The 16107-nt window shown below is 42.7% G+C and overlaps 1 protein-coding gene across 5 annotated transcripts in view; it reads right to left on the bottom strand.

Moving 5' to 3' along the window:
• The window catches only part of DENND4A (DENN domain containing 4A), a 95283-nt gene that overhangs the window by 18638 nt on the left and 60538 nt on the right, over nucleotides 1–16107 (bottom strand). For all 5 annotated transcript variants that reach the window (XM_032232955.1, XM_032232956.1, XM_032232957.1 and 2 more), the window contains exons 15-21: nucleotides 13811–13946; nucleotides 10960–11166; nucleotides 10549–10677; nucleotides 7113–7257; nucleotides 3686–3802; nucleotides 2999–3148; nucleotides 1022–2112 (exon numbers count right to left, since the gene is read on the bottom strand). In XM_032232955.1, the coding sequence (XP_032088846.1) occupies nucleotides 1022–2112; nucleotides 2999–3148; nucleotides 3686–3802; nucleotides 7113–7257; nucleotides 10549–10677; nucleotides 10960–11166; nucleotides 13811–13946 (1975 nt within the window). The remainder of the gene's footprint in view (nucleotides 1–1021; nucleotides 2113–2998; nucleotides 3149–3685; nucleotides 3803–7112; nucleotides 7258–10548; nucleotides 10678–10959; nucleotides 11167–13810; nucleotides 13947–16107) is intronic.

Raw genomic sequence — 16107 nt, forward strand, 5'->3', positions numbered from 1 at the left:
CCTGGCCCACCAAGGTCAAACAAAACCATGATGCAGCCCTCAATGAAAACGAGTTTGACACCCCTGATCCAGCAGCACAGCACTGCAGGTAGTCCTTGGCCTACGACAAGTGGTGGGTTCCTACCAATTTGGACCGGTTCAGCTGAACCGGTATTGGCGGCCTGGGGTGCTGGAGCCAGCAGTGACCCAGGCCTGCCATGCCCCTGAACTGGTTCTCCAGGCGCCGCTGTAGGCGCTGCCGTCTTGTTTTTTGCTTCTACGCAGAGCCATTTTTATTGCACTGCGCATGCACACGCAAAGCACGCACAAACCGGCTCCTCTCTGGACACCCCACTCTCTTCTAGCACTGATGATGTTGCCTAGTTGGGTAATGAAACATTTGCAAGAAAACAACCAAGCTCAGAGAGCGCCAAAGGGCCCTGTGTTCAGCCCTCAGCTACAGACATTCTCTTCTACCAATACTTGTCTTGTAGGCCTCGTGATCCTAGCCAACGCCAAGGAGTATAAACATCACCTAGGACAGTGATGGCAGACCTTTTTCTTACGGCGTGCCAAAATTGAGCATGCCCACTCAATCTCCCTGCCCACCTGAGCATGCACGCGCAACCCCAAGCTCCAGAGGCTTTTCTGAAGCCTCCGGAGGGTAAAAATGGCCTCCCCCAGCCTCCCGGAGTCCCTCCAGAAGCCGGAAAAGGATCGTTTCTGAACTTGCAGTTGGCCCGTTGGGGCTGTTTTTCACCCTCCCCAGCCTCCGGAGGCTTTCCTGAAGCCTGGGGAGGTCAAAAACAGCTTCCCCTGGCCCTCCGGAAGGGCAAAAAATCAGCTGATGACTGGTGTTCCACCAAATATGGCTCCATGTGCCATAGGTTTGCTATCACGGACATAAGACTTTCAAGGCAACTCCTATGGAGCTGAAGCAGCGTTCTACCCTTAGCCATCAAGGGGTGAGGAAGAACAAGCAGCCACACTGGAATCTCTGCTGAACTGTGTTATTTTCACGGCAATTATTCAACAGCCTTACCTTCGACGCTGCTGCGTAGGTGGCGAACTTCGAATACCACCTGCTGGCCTTCTCTGCCACCCCTTTTCCTGCAGAAAACATGCTGCTCTTCAGAACATCGAACGTCGGCGTCAGGAGCGTGTCCAGGTTGAAGGAGGTTGGAGAGGCGAGCGTCACTGCCCCGGCTATGTCTTGAGGTTGCCCCCTTGACAAATTGTTGGGAGAGAACACGGGAGAGGACCAAAGCCGGTCCCTTCCTCTTTCGTTTCTGACCTGGTAGCTCTTGGATTTGGGGAGCACTATCGACCTGGGTGAGTTTGGCGGGAGGCTTGATCTTCGGCACGGCTGGCCTAAGGTTGGACTCCTTTTGTTGGGGTTCTTGTCGCCGCAGGCCTTTTGCAGATCGACGCTGGGCGTCCGGCTTGTTAAAGGGCTGCTCATATTATTCATGTACATCTCGATCTCTTCAGCTAAATCGCGCCTTGCTGACGGGGTGGAGACCCTTTTCTCCTCCTCCTCTTCCTCCTCCTCTTCCTTCCCTTGTCCCGTCTCAGCTGCCAGCAAGGAGAGTGGATCAAAGCCAGTTTCAACATTAACTTTCTCGACGGGCTTCACGGGAACACTGACAGCCCGCTGAATCTTCTTGGCCTTTTTATGCATCGGCTTCACGGGTTTCACTTGCGGGATGGGTTCGTTATCCAGGTCTTCCAAATCGAATATAACCGGCGACTCGGTCTTATCCAGTAGGCCGTTCTCGTAGGCTACGTCTTCATCGCTAGACTCTTTCTCCCGATGGCTCTTCCGAGCAGGTCCCAAAGCAGCCGGCCGGAGGTCAAGGGTCTTCGGCCTCATTCTTTTCTCAAACATTTTAGTGAGGATTTCAGCATCCACGCCCAGTTTCTCCACAATTTCTTCAGGCCTGGCTTCCTGATTGATCTGATTCTTCATGAGCTCCATTAGAGCATCTCCGCTCAGCTTTCTGTTGCGCCAAACATTCCATTTGTGTTCCGTTTCAGCTGCACTTAAATGCCTGTTTCTCAGCTTTTCAGCCTTAGCGACTCCCGTTTTATTGATATTGTCAAAACAAGAGAAGAGCAATCCTGCAGAGGTTTCTGGAAAGAGAGTGAAAAAAAGCATGGACACAATCCAAGGATATTACATTAAGTTGCTAAAACACCAGCAGACTCACAGGATCCCCCTTAATATGTTCACAGGGTTTTTGCTGTAGTTGCTTTTTTTAACATGGAAAGGGTGCAAGTCTTCTTTTTCTATTCAATTCACGATGAGTTTTTGTTCTGACCCGGCTCCCAAACACGACAAACCCTCTGGAGTTAAATCAATGATTCCTTTATTAGGAGTGCCAGCAACCCTGGCAAAAAGTCTCTCTCTCTCTCTCTGTCTCTCTCTCCCTCCCTATCTCTCCCTTTCTCCCCCTCCCCCTCTCTCCCTACAGGCTAACAAGTCTGTCCAGCAGGGAGATGAACAGTTCATTCATCTCTGCCCCCCTGTCTTTTATCCCCAGAGCTAGGGTGGGGCTTCGCTAGCAGCGGTGGCTCTTCCATCCCAAGGACCGGCCCATAGATTTCCACTACTCTCCTCTCTTCTGCCTTCTACGCATCCACACGTCAGGCATTGAACCGAGCTGTTCCTCCTCTTCCTCATTATCCACCTCTCGACCTGGGGGCTCTTGACTCTCCATCTGAGGGCTGATGGATGGCCCAGGCTCTGCCTCTCTCTCTCTCTCTCTCTCTCTCTCTCTCTCTCTCTCTCTCTCTGACAGCTCCATCCCCTCTTCCCCCTCGGAACTCTCAGGTTGCCTGGATGCTGACTCTGACTCCCACACCTCCTCTTCCTCCTCTGATTCTGCCGACAGGCCACAACAGTTTTCAGGAAAATCTAGCCATTCATGAATAGCCTTGTGTAAGGGGAATGTAAAGTAAGTCAATATCAATAAAGTTCACCCATGCTTGGAAAGAACTCTCAGCCGCATCAGCTTACCTATAGCCCTGTCTCCGGCTGCATCTGATATTTTGCCAGTTGTATCATTAACACGAACAATCCTTGAACCGAGCTTGGCACAGGTGGAATTTTGATAATTTAACGCGGGGAGGCAATCACCACTTTCCTTTCCACTCTCAATTTCAGACACTATATGCACACAAAAAGGCACGAGAATTGATCAAAAGTTAAACTTACTCTTAATCAAAGGCTGAAGATAGTCAACTTATTATTCTTTAAACTGGGTTATTAGCAACGATTGATTTATATGGAGCCTGGAATGTCAGCAAATATGTTTGAATAGAAGCCAGATTTACTTAACAACCGTGTTACTAACTTAGCAACTGCAGTGATTCGCTTAACAATAGTGGCAAAGAAGTTGGTACATTGAGGCAAAATTCACTTAAGAACTATCTTGTTTAACAACAGAAATGTTGAGCTCAATTGTGATCCTAAGTCAAGGATAACATGAAATCTAGGCAGGTTTTTCTGTAAATTTCTGCTTGGGTACCTGGAAACTAAGTGATCTCTGACAGCAAGGAGGAAAAAATATTTTTAAAGTTTCACAGTAAAATAACCTTCACACAAGATGGCAAAGTCAAGTGTGGTTGGAATTAAAACAAATCAAGCCTGAGTATTATTTTTTTTAAATAAATCAAATTCAATTGTATTGCATTTGGTACATACAGGAACTTGAGTCGCTCTCTTTTTTCTCATATCTTTGGTCAATGCTGTTCTGGATGTTTGTTTTTCCTTGCTTAACTGCATCTTTAGACAACTTATATAACAGATCAGAATGGTCCCCTATTAAAAAAGAAACAAATAAAATCAATTTTAAAAAACAGGATAAAACATATCTTAAAATAAGGTAAGGTGAAGGTTCCCCTTGCACATATGTGCTAGTTGTTCCCGACTCTAGGGGGCAGTGCTCATCTCTGTTTTAAAGCCAAAGAGCCAGCGCTGTCCGAAGACATCTCCGTGGTCATGTGGCTGGCATGACTAAATACCGAAAGCGCATGGAACGCTGTTACCTTCCCACCAAAGGTGGATCCTATTTTTCTACTTGCATTTTTAAGCGCTTTCAAACTGCTAGGTTGGCAGAAGCTGGAACAAGTAACGGGAGCTCACGGTATTACACAGTGCTAGGGATTCGAACCTCTGAACTTTCTGATAGACAAGGTCAGTGTCTTACCCACTTAGCCACCACTTCCTTTAATATAGTGCATCATAAATCCCCAAATAAGAGGATGATGTGTGGCTCATTTTATTTTTCAATTATTGTATGGAGAAAAACAAACCTGCGTCATAGCTGAAATTTATTAAAAGCACGGGCCTCTAAATCAGGATGGTGTTCCTTTTTTTTCCAGACTGGAGATATCATCTAAGCCTCTAAATGGAGCCAGGACCAAATATCTATTTGATGTCCATAGAATTTAAATTAAATTGAGATTAAATTAATTAAGTATGGCTCATAAAATTATTCCTTATAGAGTCAGCCCTGTTGGCAGTGCCATCCATTTACGTCCAGTTTTCAGCAAAAATGAAATGTTTGCTTAACATTGCATCTGTTTGCTGCAAAAAAGGGTTGAAAAACAAGGTCCAGTCACATATAGACCTTCTTTATGATCACAACTTATGACCATTATTGGCCGGCTGCATTACCATCATAACTTAGGGACTACCTGTACCTACATTAATTAAGACTGCCTAGAGCAGGAATGAGGAACTATGCCCCCTTCATGACCTGTGGACTTCAACTCCCAGAATTCTTGAGCCAGCCACCCTCAGGAATTCTGGGTGTTGAAGTCCACAGATCATGAAGAAGCCATAGTTCCTCACAGCTGGATAGTATGGAGTTATCTTTACTTTATGGCTATTTCTTTTGGTCTACTTTCCTTTAAGCCCTGAGGAACAATGGCAGGAGGTGTGGGTGTGTTTTGGGGCATCTGGTCCTTTCTTTCAAGTTGTCCCCCTCTTCTCTTCATTTCATTTATGGTTTCAATTAAATTTGAAGTTTCAGGTTTATCAAAAATTAAATTTGAAGTTTCAGGTTTATCAACAATTCTGTTTAATCAATATTGTGAGCACCTCTGGGCACTCAATCAACAATCTAGATAAAGGGCTAACAGATGAATAAATACATTTATAAACTCTGGAGCTAAAGAGTATGAACTGTTTCCTGATGTTGTTTTCCAGAAATTGGTCACTAGCTATTAATGTGCGACCATCTATTTCTTTACTACTTCTGCCTTGTTTTAGTGCAAAGGTTGTATTTAATATTTTTTTTAATACGATCCATGGTAGTTAATTCCATGCAACCCTGCCACCTTAATTTTGTATCCATACTGCACATTTGTTTAATCTTTCTGTTTTAGTTTCCAGTTTCTGTAATGGTTTGTACAATTTGATTTATTACTGCTAATGAGATTCTAATGCTTTTTTGCCTTTAATTTATTCAAGAAGGACTCATGAGCTTCAACGGAAACCATAAAGGGAAAAGTACAGAAACAGGAAGTGGACATTAATATTTATTGTTTGGGAGAGTTTCCAGTTTTCCTGAAATGGTCTGGCCACACAGGCTAGTGCCAAACTTTTGCTGCATTTAAGATTTGTATTCAGGTCCATGGTTTTTTGAATGACATCTGTTTCTATTAGAGCATTGACTACTCTGACATGTTCTGTTATTTTTACTGGCTGTTAATATTTAATAACTTTAATATATGAGCAATCTATACTGCTGCTATCAAGTTCTTTTTTTAGCATGATCATTGTGCTTATTTATTTATTTAATGTATAGCAAATACATGGACTTATAGTGGTTCAAACGTTAATGTCCAGTCCACCCAGCCATTCAAGGACAGGGTGGTCTATGTTGGAAAAAATCAGACATTGAGCTGGTGTAAGCTTTACATGGACATTCAATACAATACAACAGCAGAGTTGGAAGGGACCTTGGAGGTCTTCTAGTCCAACCCCCTGCCTAGGTAGGAAACCCTATACCGTTCTAGACAAATGGCTATCCAACATCTTTTAGACTTCCAGTGTTGGGGCATTCACAACTTCTGGAGGCAACTTCTGTTCCACTGATTAATTGTTCTAACTGTCAGGAAATTTCTCCTCAGTTCTAAGTTGCTTCTCTCCTTGATAGGTTTCCATCCATTGCTTCTTGTTCTGCCCTCAGGTGCTTTGGATAATATTTTGACTCCCTCTTCTTTGTGGCAACCCCTGAGATATTGGAACACTGCTATCATGTCACCCTTGGTCCTTCTTTTCATTAAACTAGACATACCCAGTTCCTGCAATGGTTCTTCATATGTTTTAGCCTCCAGCCCCCTAATCCTCTTTGTTGCTCTTCTCTGCACTCTTTCCAGAGTTTCCACATCTTTTCTACATCGTAGTGACCAAAACTGAATGCAGTATTCCAAGTGTGACCTTACCAAGGCATTATACAGTGGTATTAACACTTCACATGATCTTGATTCTATCCCTCTCTTTATGCAGCCTAGAACTGTGTTGGCTTTTTTGGCAGCTGCTGCACACGGTCTGGCTCCTATTTAAATGGTTGTTCACTAGGACTCCAAGATTCATTTTCGGACACAAGGTGGTGGATATTTTGTCAAGGAGCACCACAGTCACACAGGAGTAGAGACAAGACCCCACTTAAACCATAACTCTTGGCAGACACCATGTTGGATGCTGATCCTGTTCTGAGTTGACCAATGCTGGCGAGGAAGGTCAAAAACTGGCACCTTCTGTGTAGGGTTATCTATGTAGCTGCCTGTATCTGGGCGTTCAGCAGCCCATTTGGCTTTCCACTTTGCGGTGATGTTGAAGTTGTTGGACAGCTGTCGGTAGTGAACCAAACGACTAGTAACAATTGGTACCCAGACTACATTGAAGAATTGGAAGTTGACGACAGTTGGCAGCCAGATATCTTTGTAGAACTCCTGGCTCTCTAAATACATGGCAATGGATCATTGCGCTAGCAAGTTATTTATTTACTTAGGCTCAGAGGCATCATCACCAATGTGAAAACATTTCTTGTAATTCCAGTAGTCTAAAGTTCAAACATTCCTAGAAATTTCAAACCAGAAAACATACACAAATGATTTACCAGAAAGAGCTTTGTGGATGCCATTTGCAGGCTGCTTCCTTAGAACTCTTTTAAACTGGGTTATTCCTAAAATGACATTTCTTATCTTGGTCCACAGGAAGTAGCCACTCCGATTGCTTGATGGCCAGCTACTTTCCAAAACAGCCTGCAACGACATCAAATGGATGTTAACCGTGCATTTCTGAGGATCTTGGCAAAGATTAGATCCTATTTGAATTTAAACCATCTAGGGTCACAAGTAATGCTTCGAGACATGGGTTTATTCAAGAAGGTTCATTGCTACATACAGATAGAATCTAAATCTGGGTTGCTCTGATGGTTCAGTACTTGGATAGTCAATGCGAGTCCTCATTTTACCAACCTTGGAAGGAGAGAAGGCTGAGTTAACCTTGAGCCTGGTGAGATTCGAACTGCCAAATGGCAGGCAGCCGGCAGGCAGCAGTACTGCACTCTAACCACTGTGCCACCATGGCTCAGTGTACTTGATTAAGAAATACACAGAATCATGGAATAATAGAGCTCAATAGAGAGATTGCCAGGAAGGGCAGACAATTTTTATGTAGGCTTTCTCCTCCAGGACACAAACCCAGCTACCACGCCTGCAGTGGTAAAATTCTATGTTGCTGCAATGTCCACAAGAAAAAAATTGGTTACAGAATTATAGTTGTCATCTTGTACCAATTATTTGGACATATCTCTAACAATTTCTGGACCCTTGTATTTACTCCCATAAGTATTGGCTTTTCACCCATGTAAACCAGGGAGTGACCTGAACAGTTTAAGAACATGTATGTTATTATCCACTTTTAATGTCAATACTTTTTAAATATATTTAATGTCAGTTTTAATATATTGTAAAAAATAATGTGCATTGCTGGTCTTTGACCATAATAAAGATTTATACTTATATAGGGCTGGAAGGACCTTGCAGGTCTTCTACTCCAACCCAAAAGCAGGTGTCCTTGTTCCATACTGAACAAATGAATGTCCATTCCCTTCTTGAAAACCTGCAGTGATGGAGCACCCACAACCCCAAGCTATTCCATTGATTAATTGTTCTTACTGTTGTGTCTTAATGATGTACATACAATATAATATAATAATAATGGAAGAGACCTTGGAGGTTTTTCAGTCCAACTCTCTATTCAAGCAGGAGATCCTCTATACCATACCAGACAAATGGTTGTTCAACCTTTTCTTAAAAACCTCCAGTTTCCTCTTGAAAAAGCACCTTTGGGACAACCATGACCTGGATGACTGAGAATCTTCACAGATCTTTACCTCCAGCAATGGAGAACCCCAACTCTGGGAGCCAAGCTGTTCCACTGATTAATTGTTCTCACTTGTAGGAAATTTCTCCTTGGTTCTAGGTTGGATTACTTGATTAGCAATTCTACAGAAGATCATGAGGGTTGCAGCTACGATGGAATGCTTAAAAGAACTTGGGAAGCCCATGTGAGAGAACAGTTCAAGCAGGCTCCTAAGATTCTGTTACATTACCCTGTTAGCAATAAAGATCTTTGCAGAAAGCTAAGAGGTTTTTGTTTTTAGAGTTTGCAAGTGTCCAAAGACCTGATATTAGGCGACACAGATTTAAAGTCAAAGAATTCCAACTGACAGGGCCCAGGAAGGGAGCCTTCACGTCTGTTGCCCAAACCTGTGGAATTTTCTTCCCCTAGAGGTCTGTCAGGTTTCCGAAAGATGCCCTAATTAATTCATGAGCCTCGAGCCAAGTTTCAAAAGAAATCCAGTCATTGATTAGGAACATCATTTCGGCAATACCCTATTGCAGTCAGATCTGATCTCATTTTAATTATGGCTGAACTTTACCCGTTTCCTCCCTTCCCTCAGTCTGTGTCATAAATCACATTCACCAACAAGGTGCACGCCTCACAAGCCTGCTGTAGTAATCTGAGATCCGACTCTAGCCAAAGGTATGCATGGAATGTGCTCCCCCCCTCTTTACTCACCATGGCAACTATAAGTTGACATTAGGTCTCCACTCTGTTAAAACATGTTAAAAGGTGACTCTGCTGCTTCATTTGGGAGGCCCACAGGGGCAGGCAGCCATGGGGATGTTTAGGTCCCTGAAACTCCCCCTCTGATGTTTTAAAATTGTAATGATTTTATTCTTGTTTTTAATTGGGCTCCAAGGGGGGGGGGGGGGTGTTTCACAATGTAGGTAGTGGATAGATTAATAACAGATCCCACCTACCTCCCTTTCTCATTTCCCCCCCTCCCCATCTTTATTTAGGATTGAATATTTGGATCAAAAATTCTATTCTATTCCATATTGTCTAGAGGCTTTGTAGTTTTATCTTTTCAACACTGTAAGCCACCAAGAGTTACCCTGTGCCTAGTTGGGAAGCCAAAAAATAAATAAATAAAAATGTTATTATAATGTTTCTATCAGGGATGGGTTCTGGCTGCTGCTGCTGCTACTGCTACTGCCTGTTTTGCTTAGGGATGCACCATCCGCAGTACTAAAAAAAATGCTTCTGCGCATGCACAGAAGCCAAAAGCAAGATGGGGGCAGCTATGATGCTGCCGAGAGAACTGGTTCGGGGGTGTGGCAGGCCTGGGTTGCTGCCGGTTCCAGCGACTCAGGCCGCCAAGTTATTACCTATTCGGCCGAACCGGATCGAACCGGTAGGAACCCACCACTGATATATACAGCAATTATGTCTGATGTCTATTTGTACATCACCCAGAGCTGCTCTATAAGGGAGATGGAAAGTTTTTTTTTAAATATGATATATACATGACTGTTGTGGCCCAGCAGGAGCCATTGGAGCTGCAACCAGACTCCAACAGCGAGGGGCCCTATTAGTTGGCTCTGGAGGATCCTGGACAGGGTTCCGACTCCGAGCAGGGGGCAGAGAGGCTGGTTGGCCACCAGGAGGCGCCTGAGCCTTGGACCAGTGGGGAGGAGACAAGGAAGAGTGATCCGGACGCCAGCAGTGAGTTGTTCCTGGATGCTCGGCACCTAACAGCTAATAGGCGTCAGGAACAGTTGCGCAAGTACAGGAGGTAATTGCACTCAGCTGGTGGTCATTAGGCTCCTCTCCAGACTATAAAAAGACTGCTTGTGCACACGCTCCTCTTGCAGAAGTCAACGCAGGAATTAATGTCAGAGAACATTATTGTGAGCTTGGTAGGCTGGATTGCTGCCAAGCCTTATCTGTGCTGGATTGCTGCCCAAGCTTGTCTGTGCTGGTTTGCTGCCAAGGACCTGTCTGTCTGTTAATTAAATGCTGTAACTTATCTTTGGCTTGGAGTGTGTATTGGTGTGGGACAAGGGGGGTCAGAACACATGACTATGGATAAGCCCATGTGATGGAAAGGATGCTGAACTGGCTTGGAAAACAAGGGCTGATCAAAGACAGGGAAGTGAGCTGGTATTTCCATCTTATCTGATGCCAAATATTCACTTTACCTTATTGTAGTAACCATAGGTGATGGCATTAGGATCAATGCCAGCTTTCTTCATCTCGAAAAGGACTTTCACGGCTAAGACAGGCTGACCGTATTGCCCACAGAGCTGCATCAAGACTCGGTAGCATACCTGACCAAAAGAGAGAGAGAGAGAGAGAGAGAGAGAGGGAGGGAGGGAGAAAAAGAGGGAGGGAGGAAAGGAAGGAGGGAGAGAGGGGGAGAAAAAGAGGGAGGGAGGAAAGGAAGGAGGGAGAGAGAAAGAGAGAGGGAGAAAAAGAGTAGGGAGGAAAGGAAGGAGGGAGAGAGGGGGGGGGGAGGGAGGGAGACAGAGGAGGGGTTGTTATTTTTTCACTCTTGGAAAGCTAACCCACCCATCAAATGGCCTCACCTGCCAGAAAGCCTGTCCCTTTACCTCATCGGGTGGCTCTATTTTTTTCGTGTGCATCTTGCGCAAGACATCGTAGGCTGTCCTGAGGGCCCTCACTTTGGAATGGCAAACGCGGATGTAAGCAGGTAGGCAGATAAACCACAAGCCGTAGCAATGGCGAAGCAAACACCTGGACCACATCTGCGGGATGGAGGAATATCTCTTGGCTATCTTGTGCGCAGACTTGATTTCCTGCCGAGAGAGGCAGAAAGGAAGAGGTTAATCACAGTTGCAGCACCACGGTTATTGGGAATACTGGACCAAATACTGGGTTTTCAGAGTTTGTTGCAGAAGTTAAATCCAGGAAGCACACACAGGTAACTGATTTAGCAGGATTCATTAACTTTTTATATACGCTATATTGCCAAAAGTATTCGCTCACCCATCCACATAATCAGAATCAGTTGTGAGCTAATACTTTTAGCAATATAGTGTACATAATATAACACATGAGACATATATACAATATCAAGAGAGGTTCTTCCAACGTGGGAGAGAGTACAAGCAAACACAGGCAGAGGAGAGAACAGTTTCCAGTTTTAATTCCAGCAGCAGACTAGTTAAACTAGTTCTTAGCTTTTGCACAGACTCAGAGATACAGAGCTAAGCCACGCCAGGCTCCAAAGTGTTTCAGTTCCCATTGGCTGACCTTGTTGCTATGCCCTATTCCAATTCATGAATATACTCTGACAAATGGGAGGTTAGATTATAATACCAAGTGAGGAAGGAGGGTCCTGGCTTCTCTTTAAAATCCACCACAAACCTTCAACCTTTGTTTGGGTCACTGAGAAGCAGAGAGCTTCTACTACATGATTGCAGGATTAAGTCTTACAACACCTCAGATGCACCTCATTTTAACATCCAATTTAATTTCATTCTTTTGCCATTATTATTATGATATCATTCTTAATTCTCTTTTGCTCTGCCATTGTTCTATCATTCTAATACAGTATACACATTAATCCCATCCTTCGTTCTAAAATTAGCTTTTTAAAAGTAACACTTTTTTCCTTAGCATACTTTTTTTGTTAGTAAAGTTTAATAAATTTATCCTAAGAATCATAGTTTTGGAATCTGGCCTTACACATTTTGCCTGTTTATCTATCGTATTTATATGGCTGCTCAGTTAAAGCAACTCTGGCTTTAGCATTTGTTATTTGAATCTTGCTCACTTTGAATCTTGACCAACAAGACCTAAATATATATATATAAAGAAATAGATAATTCAAAGTCAAATTTAAAAGGAGAGGAATATCTTCATTGTTATGTAAATGATGAAGTATTAATAATTAGAAATCATAAAACTCCACATGGCCGTTGTTGAAATTAAAGGTACTGGTTGCTTTTCCAGACATAAAATCAACAAAGATAATACAAAAACTTGATTTCAAAGGAAAAAAATTGTGAAAAAAGACCATGCTATAACAAAATATCCAGTGAAATGTTTAAGATTTTACTTGATGGGATACAATAAAGACATCTTTTAAAAAAAAATTGTAACAAATAATAGGAAATAAAAGAAGACATTGAAAGATGAAAAGCTTAACATTTTCCAGGCTGAGATTTACAGCAGGAATAAAAATAAAAGTATTACCTGAGATGAACTTATTACAAATGGCACCAATTCAAATCCCAGATTAAAACAAGTTGCAGAATTGGCAAAGAATAATTAATAGATTGATATAGAATTGGGAAAAAGAAGAGTAAGATTCAAAATTTTGTAAGTCACAGAAGGGAAAAGGGAAAATTAGTTTTTCCCAATTTCAGATTATATTATTAAGTATGCCATTTATCATGCCACCTGAATGAATAAAAGTTCCTATTTGTAGAATATAAACTAGAAAAAGAGCAGATTTAGCAAATGGCTTTCACGGATATTGATGATGTAAAGGAACAAAGAAGACAATTATCTGAAGTGACATAAAAGGAAACCTCCTTAAAGGCAAGGATAAATCCAACCATTTTACCACTAGCATCACTGTCAAATGCTTCTGATTTCAAAGGCAATGATGGCAAGAGAGATCTGATGACATACGTCAACATGATACATCTCAAGAAATAGACTAAAGGCACAACAAAAATTGCAAACTAAAGGAATCTACCATGGCTATTATATTTGCAACTGGAAAAATAAAAACTGATTGTAGACCCTGAGAAAGATGAAACATTTATACAGGATCAAAATTATCCACTAGGAACGTAGGTACAAATACATTTTGGGGCAGAATGTTTCAGAAGAAATGCTTGTATTTGCCACTGTAATATAACCTATAAAAGAAAAAGAAACCTCTTGTCTTAAGCCGCATGTGGCACTTTCATCCCTCTGTTGCGGCTCCCTGTTGCTCAAAATATGCGTCACAACCACCAATGTGTGACTCCTGCCAGCATGCAATTTATTGAGCTTTTTGACCCCCGGTAGGCCAACCATGGATAAATACAAGAAAATGAAAGTTTCGGGAAGAAAACAGAGTGTTTAATTCAACTACATATGCTAGTTTTGTGGCGGCTCAGGAAATAGTCAACAAGAAGGGTTTTGTGGCTCCTGGTGTTTTCTTTTCTGTGGGAAATGAATCCAAATGGCTCTTTGAGTGTTTAAGGTTGCCTACCCCTTGTCTTAATATTATCGAGATCAGATTTTGGATTCTTGCTGTGGGACATTCAGCCTAGATAAAACGTTGTAAAGAAATTGAATGACATTTACAATCTTCTTCAAGGAAGGCAAGCTTCTAGGCAAGCTATCCCAGCAGCAATCCCAGGAGATTTTAGGGACATCTAGTTTGTTATTTCTATCTTCACCTATGTTAATGCTGCATTGTATCACAAGGGTATAAATTACCTGTTTTGTTCTTCTGAACACTGGCAAAGGACTGTTTGGGCTGCTGACTTTCGAAGACAATTTGCTGTTTTGTATTGTCAGAAGTCCTGCTGGCTGCTCAAATAAATTTTGCTTCAGTACCGGAAATCCACTGTAGCTGAAAAAGAGTAAAGCATGCTTTTATTTACTTGTACTCAACTACTCAACAAAACCCCTGAAGGCTCCTTCGTACTTTGCCATTAAGGTAGAAAATCTGGAGCATGTCTAAAATGCTTATTTCCTGAGTATTTCACCTATTGTAGGAGACCACAAAGTTCTTGAGAAGAGCTGCTACTTCAGTTTTTTTTTTTTTACTGACATACTTATTTCTAAAAGGTACGCTTCGTTCATATGTTATACATCATACATTTTCTCTTGGAAAGGAACCCTTCCAAACCCTGAAATCCAGAAGTTTATACTGACATCCCTTTCTTGGGCTGCTGAACATCAACCTCCGGTAAGTTCACTACTGACTCCTGTTGTTCCCCAAAGTCTTAGTCAGAAAGTAGTCTCTGTCATCTGATTGTAACAGAATAACCAACTTGGAAGGAACCTTGGAGGTCTTCTATTCCAACCTCCCTGTTCAAGCATGAGATCCTATATACCTGTGATGGTGAACCTATGGCACACCTACCAGCGGTGGCACACAGAGCCCTCCCTGTGGGCATGTGTTCCATCGCCACCTGCTCTTCTGGTTTCCATCAGCTAGTCTTTGTGGGCGCCGGAGCACCAGAATGAGGCCAAAGAAACAGCCTCAAAAATGCCCACAAAACAGGCTGTTTTGGGGGGCATTTTCAGGGCATTTTGGGCTGGTTTTCAGGCCTTTCTTCAGGCTGTTTTCAGGCTATTTCCACCAAAAATGTGTGTGGCCCTATCAGGTAAACAGGGTTGGCCTGGCCTGTAGAGTCCCAGTGCCCTTGGAGCTCGAGTGCTGGGCACGCCCTCCACTGCCTAGGGCTCTGGACAGCCTGCACCACCATCTGGGGGTCCTTCCATGTGGCCTGAGAGGGATGACGAGGCTCCTCTGGAGGACTCCCTGGTCTCCCTCCACTCAAGACAATGGATTTCCCCACCTGGGCCACCACAGGTGCCACCGACATGAGTGACGTCGAGCTGGCCATGCCCCCCTGGCCCCCCAGGGTCAAACATCACTCTGATGTGGTCCTCAATGAAATCGAGTTTGACACCTCCCTCTCTGTGTGCACGCACACACACATATATATATATTAAGTGTTTTTTCTTTTGTCAAAGCACCTGGTATGCCCAAATATGGGAGGGAGCATACTGTTCCCTTTGGGCATAGCAGGTGCTTTGACAAAAGAAAAAAATACTTCATCATTCCCTTGGCTCAGCTGATAGGGGAGGAGAGCTTGTGGCTTAGAGATTAATATAACTACCTAACATGTAAAAACAGCCTAGGTTCAAATCCCAGTAAGGGCATGGCTAGCTGATGAGAGCTAAATAGCTTGAAATAGATCTATACTAGTCCCCCTTCATTTATTTATCAACAAAAATGATAGATAGATAGATAGATAGATAGATAGATAGATAGATAAAGTGGATTTGACACCAATGGATGTCCTCCACTGAGCTAGAAGACTGGTACCTATGAGAATCAAAAGACATGGCAAGTTGACTTGGTGAGGCTTTGAGGACTTGCCATGTCATTGCTCAAAAACTAGCTGCTGTTCAGGAAACTCTACACTTACTTAAATTTCAGTATTTAAGCAGGATGGGATTTTTTATTCTATTCAGTTAGACTGACAACTTCATTAGTATTGACCACATTTAAGAATGCAGTTTATAAAGCTTATTTAGTTTTTAGGGAACCGGCAGAAACAATAGCCCGTGAAAATCAATACTAAACCATAGATTCATTTGATAGAGAAAATTAGATGATGAATGAAAATGGGAGTCTCAGAATGAGTGAAAAACAACAGAAAAAAATTATTGTCTGGGACATCAAATAATTAAATTCATTACATGCATTTTACCTTACTTGGTACGAGACACTCTTTAGCTGCTGCTGAAGTACAACAAAAAGGCTGTTTGAGCTCAAGTAAAAAATATCTGTTAGAAAGGCTAAGGCTGAAATTTTAAACCCCTTTCAAAATGAAGCTCAGTATAGAATATTCTGCAGTCATTCAGGCTGTATATGATAGAAACCTAGTATATATGACTACAATCTGCTCATTGTTCATTGAGATTGCTCACTGCCAACCTCTGAAGCTGACATTCTAAATAGGAGCCATATTTCTACGTGCATTTGAACGCACTAG

This window comes from Thamnophis elegans, chromosome 16 (assembly GCF_009769535.1).
Source record: "Thamnophis elegans isolate rThaEle1 chromosome 16, rThaEle1.pri, whole genome shotgun sequence".
Classification (NCBI taxonomy): domain Eukaryota; kingdom Metazoa; phylum Chordata; class Lepidosauria; order Squamata; family Colubridae; genus Thamnophis; species Thamnophis elegans.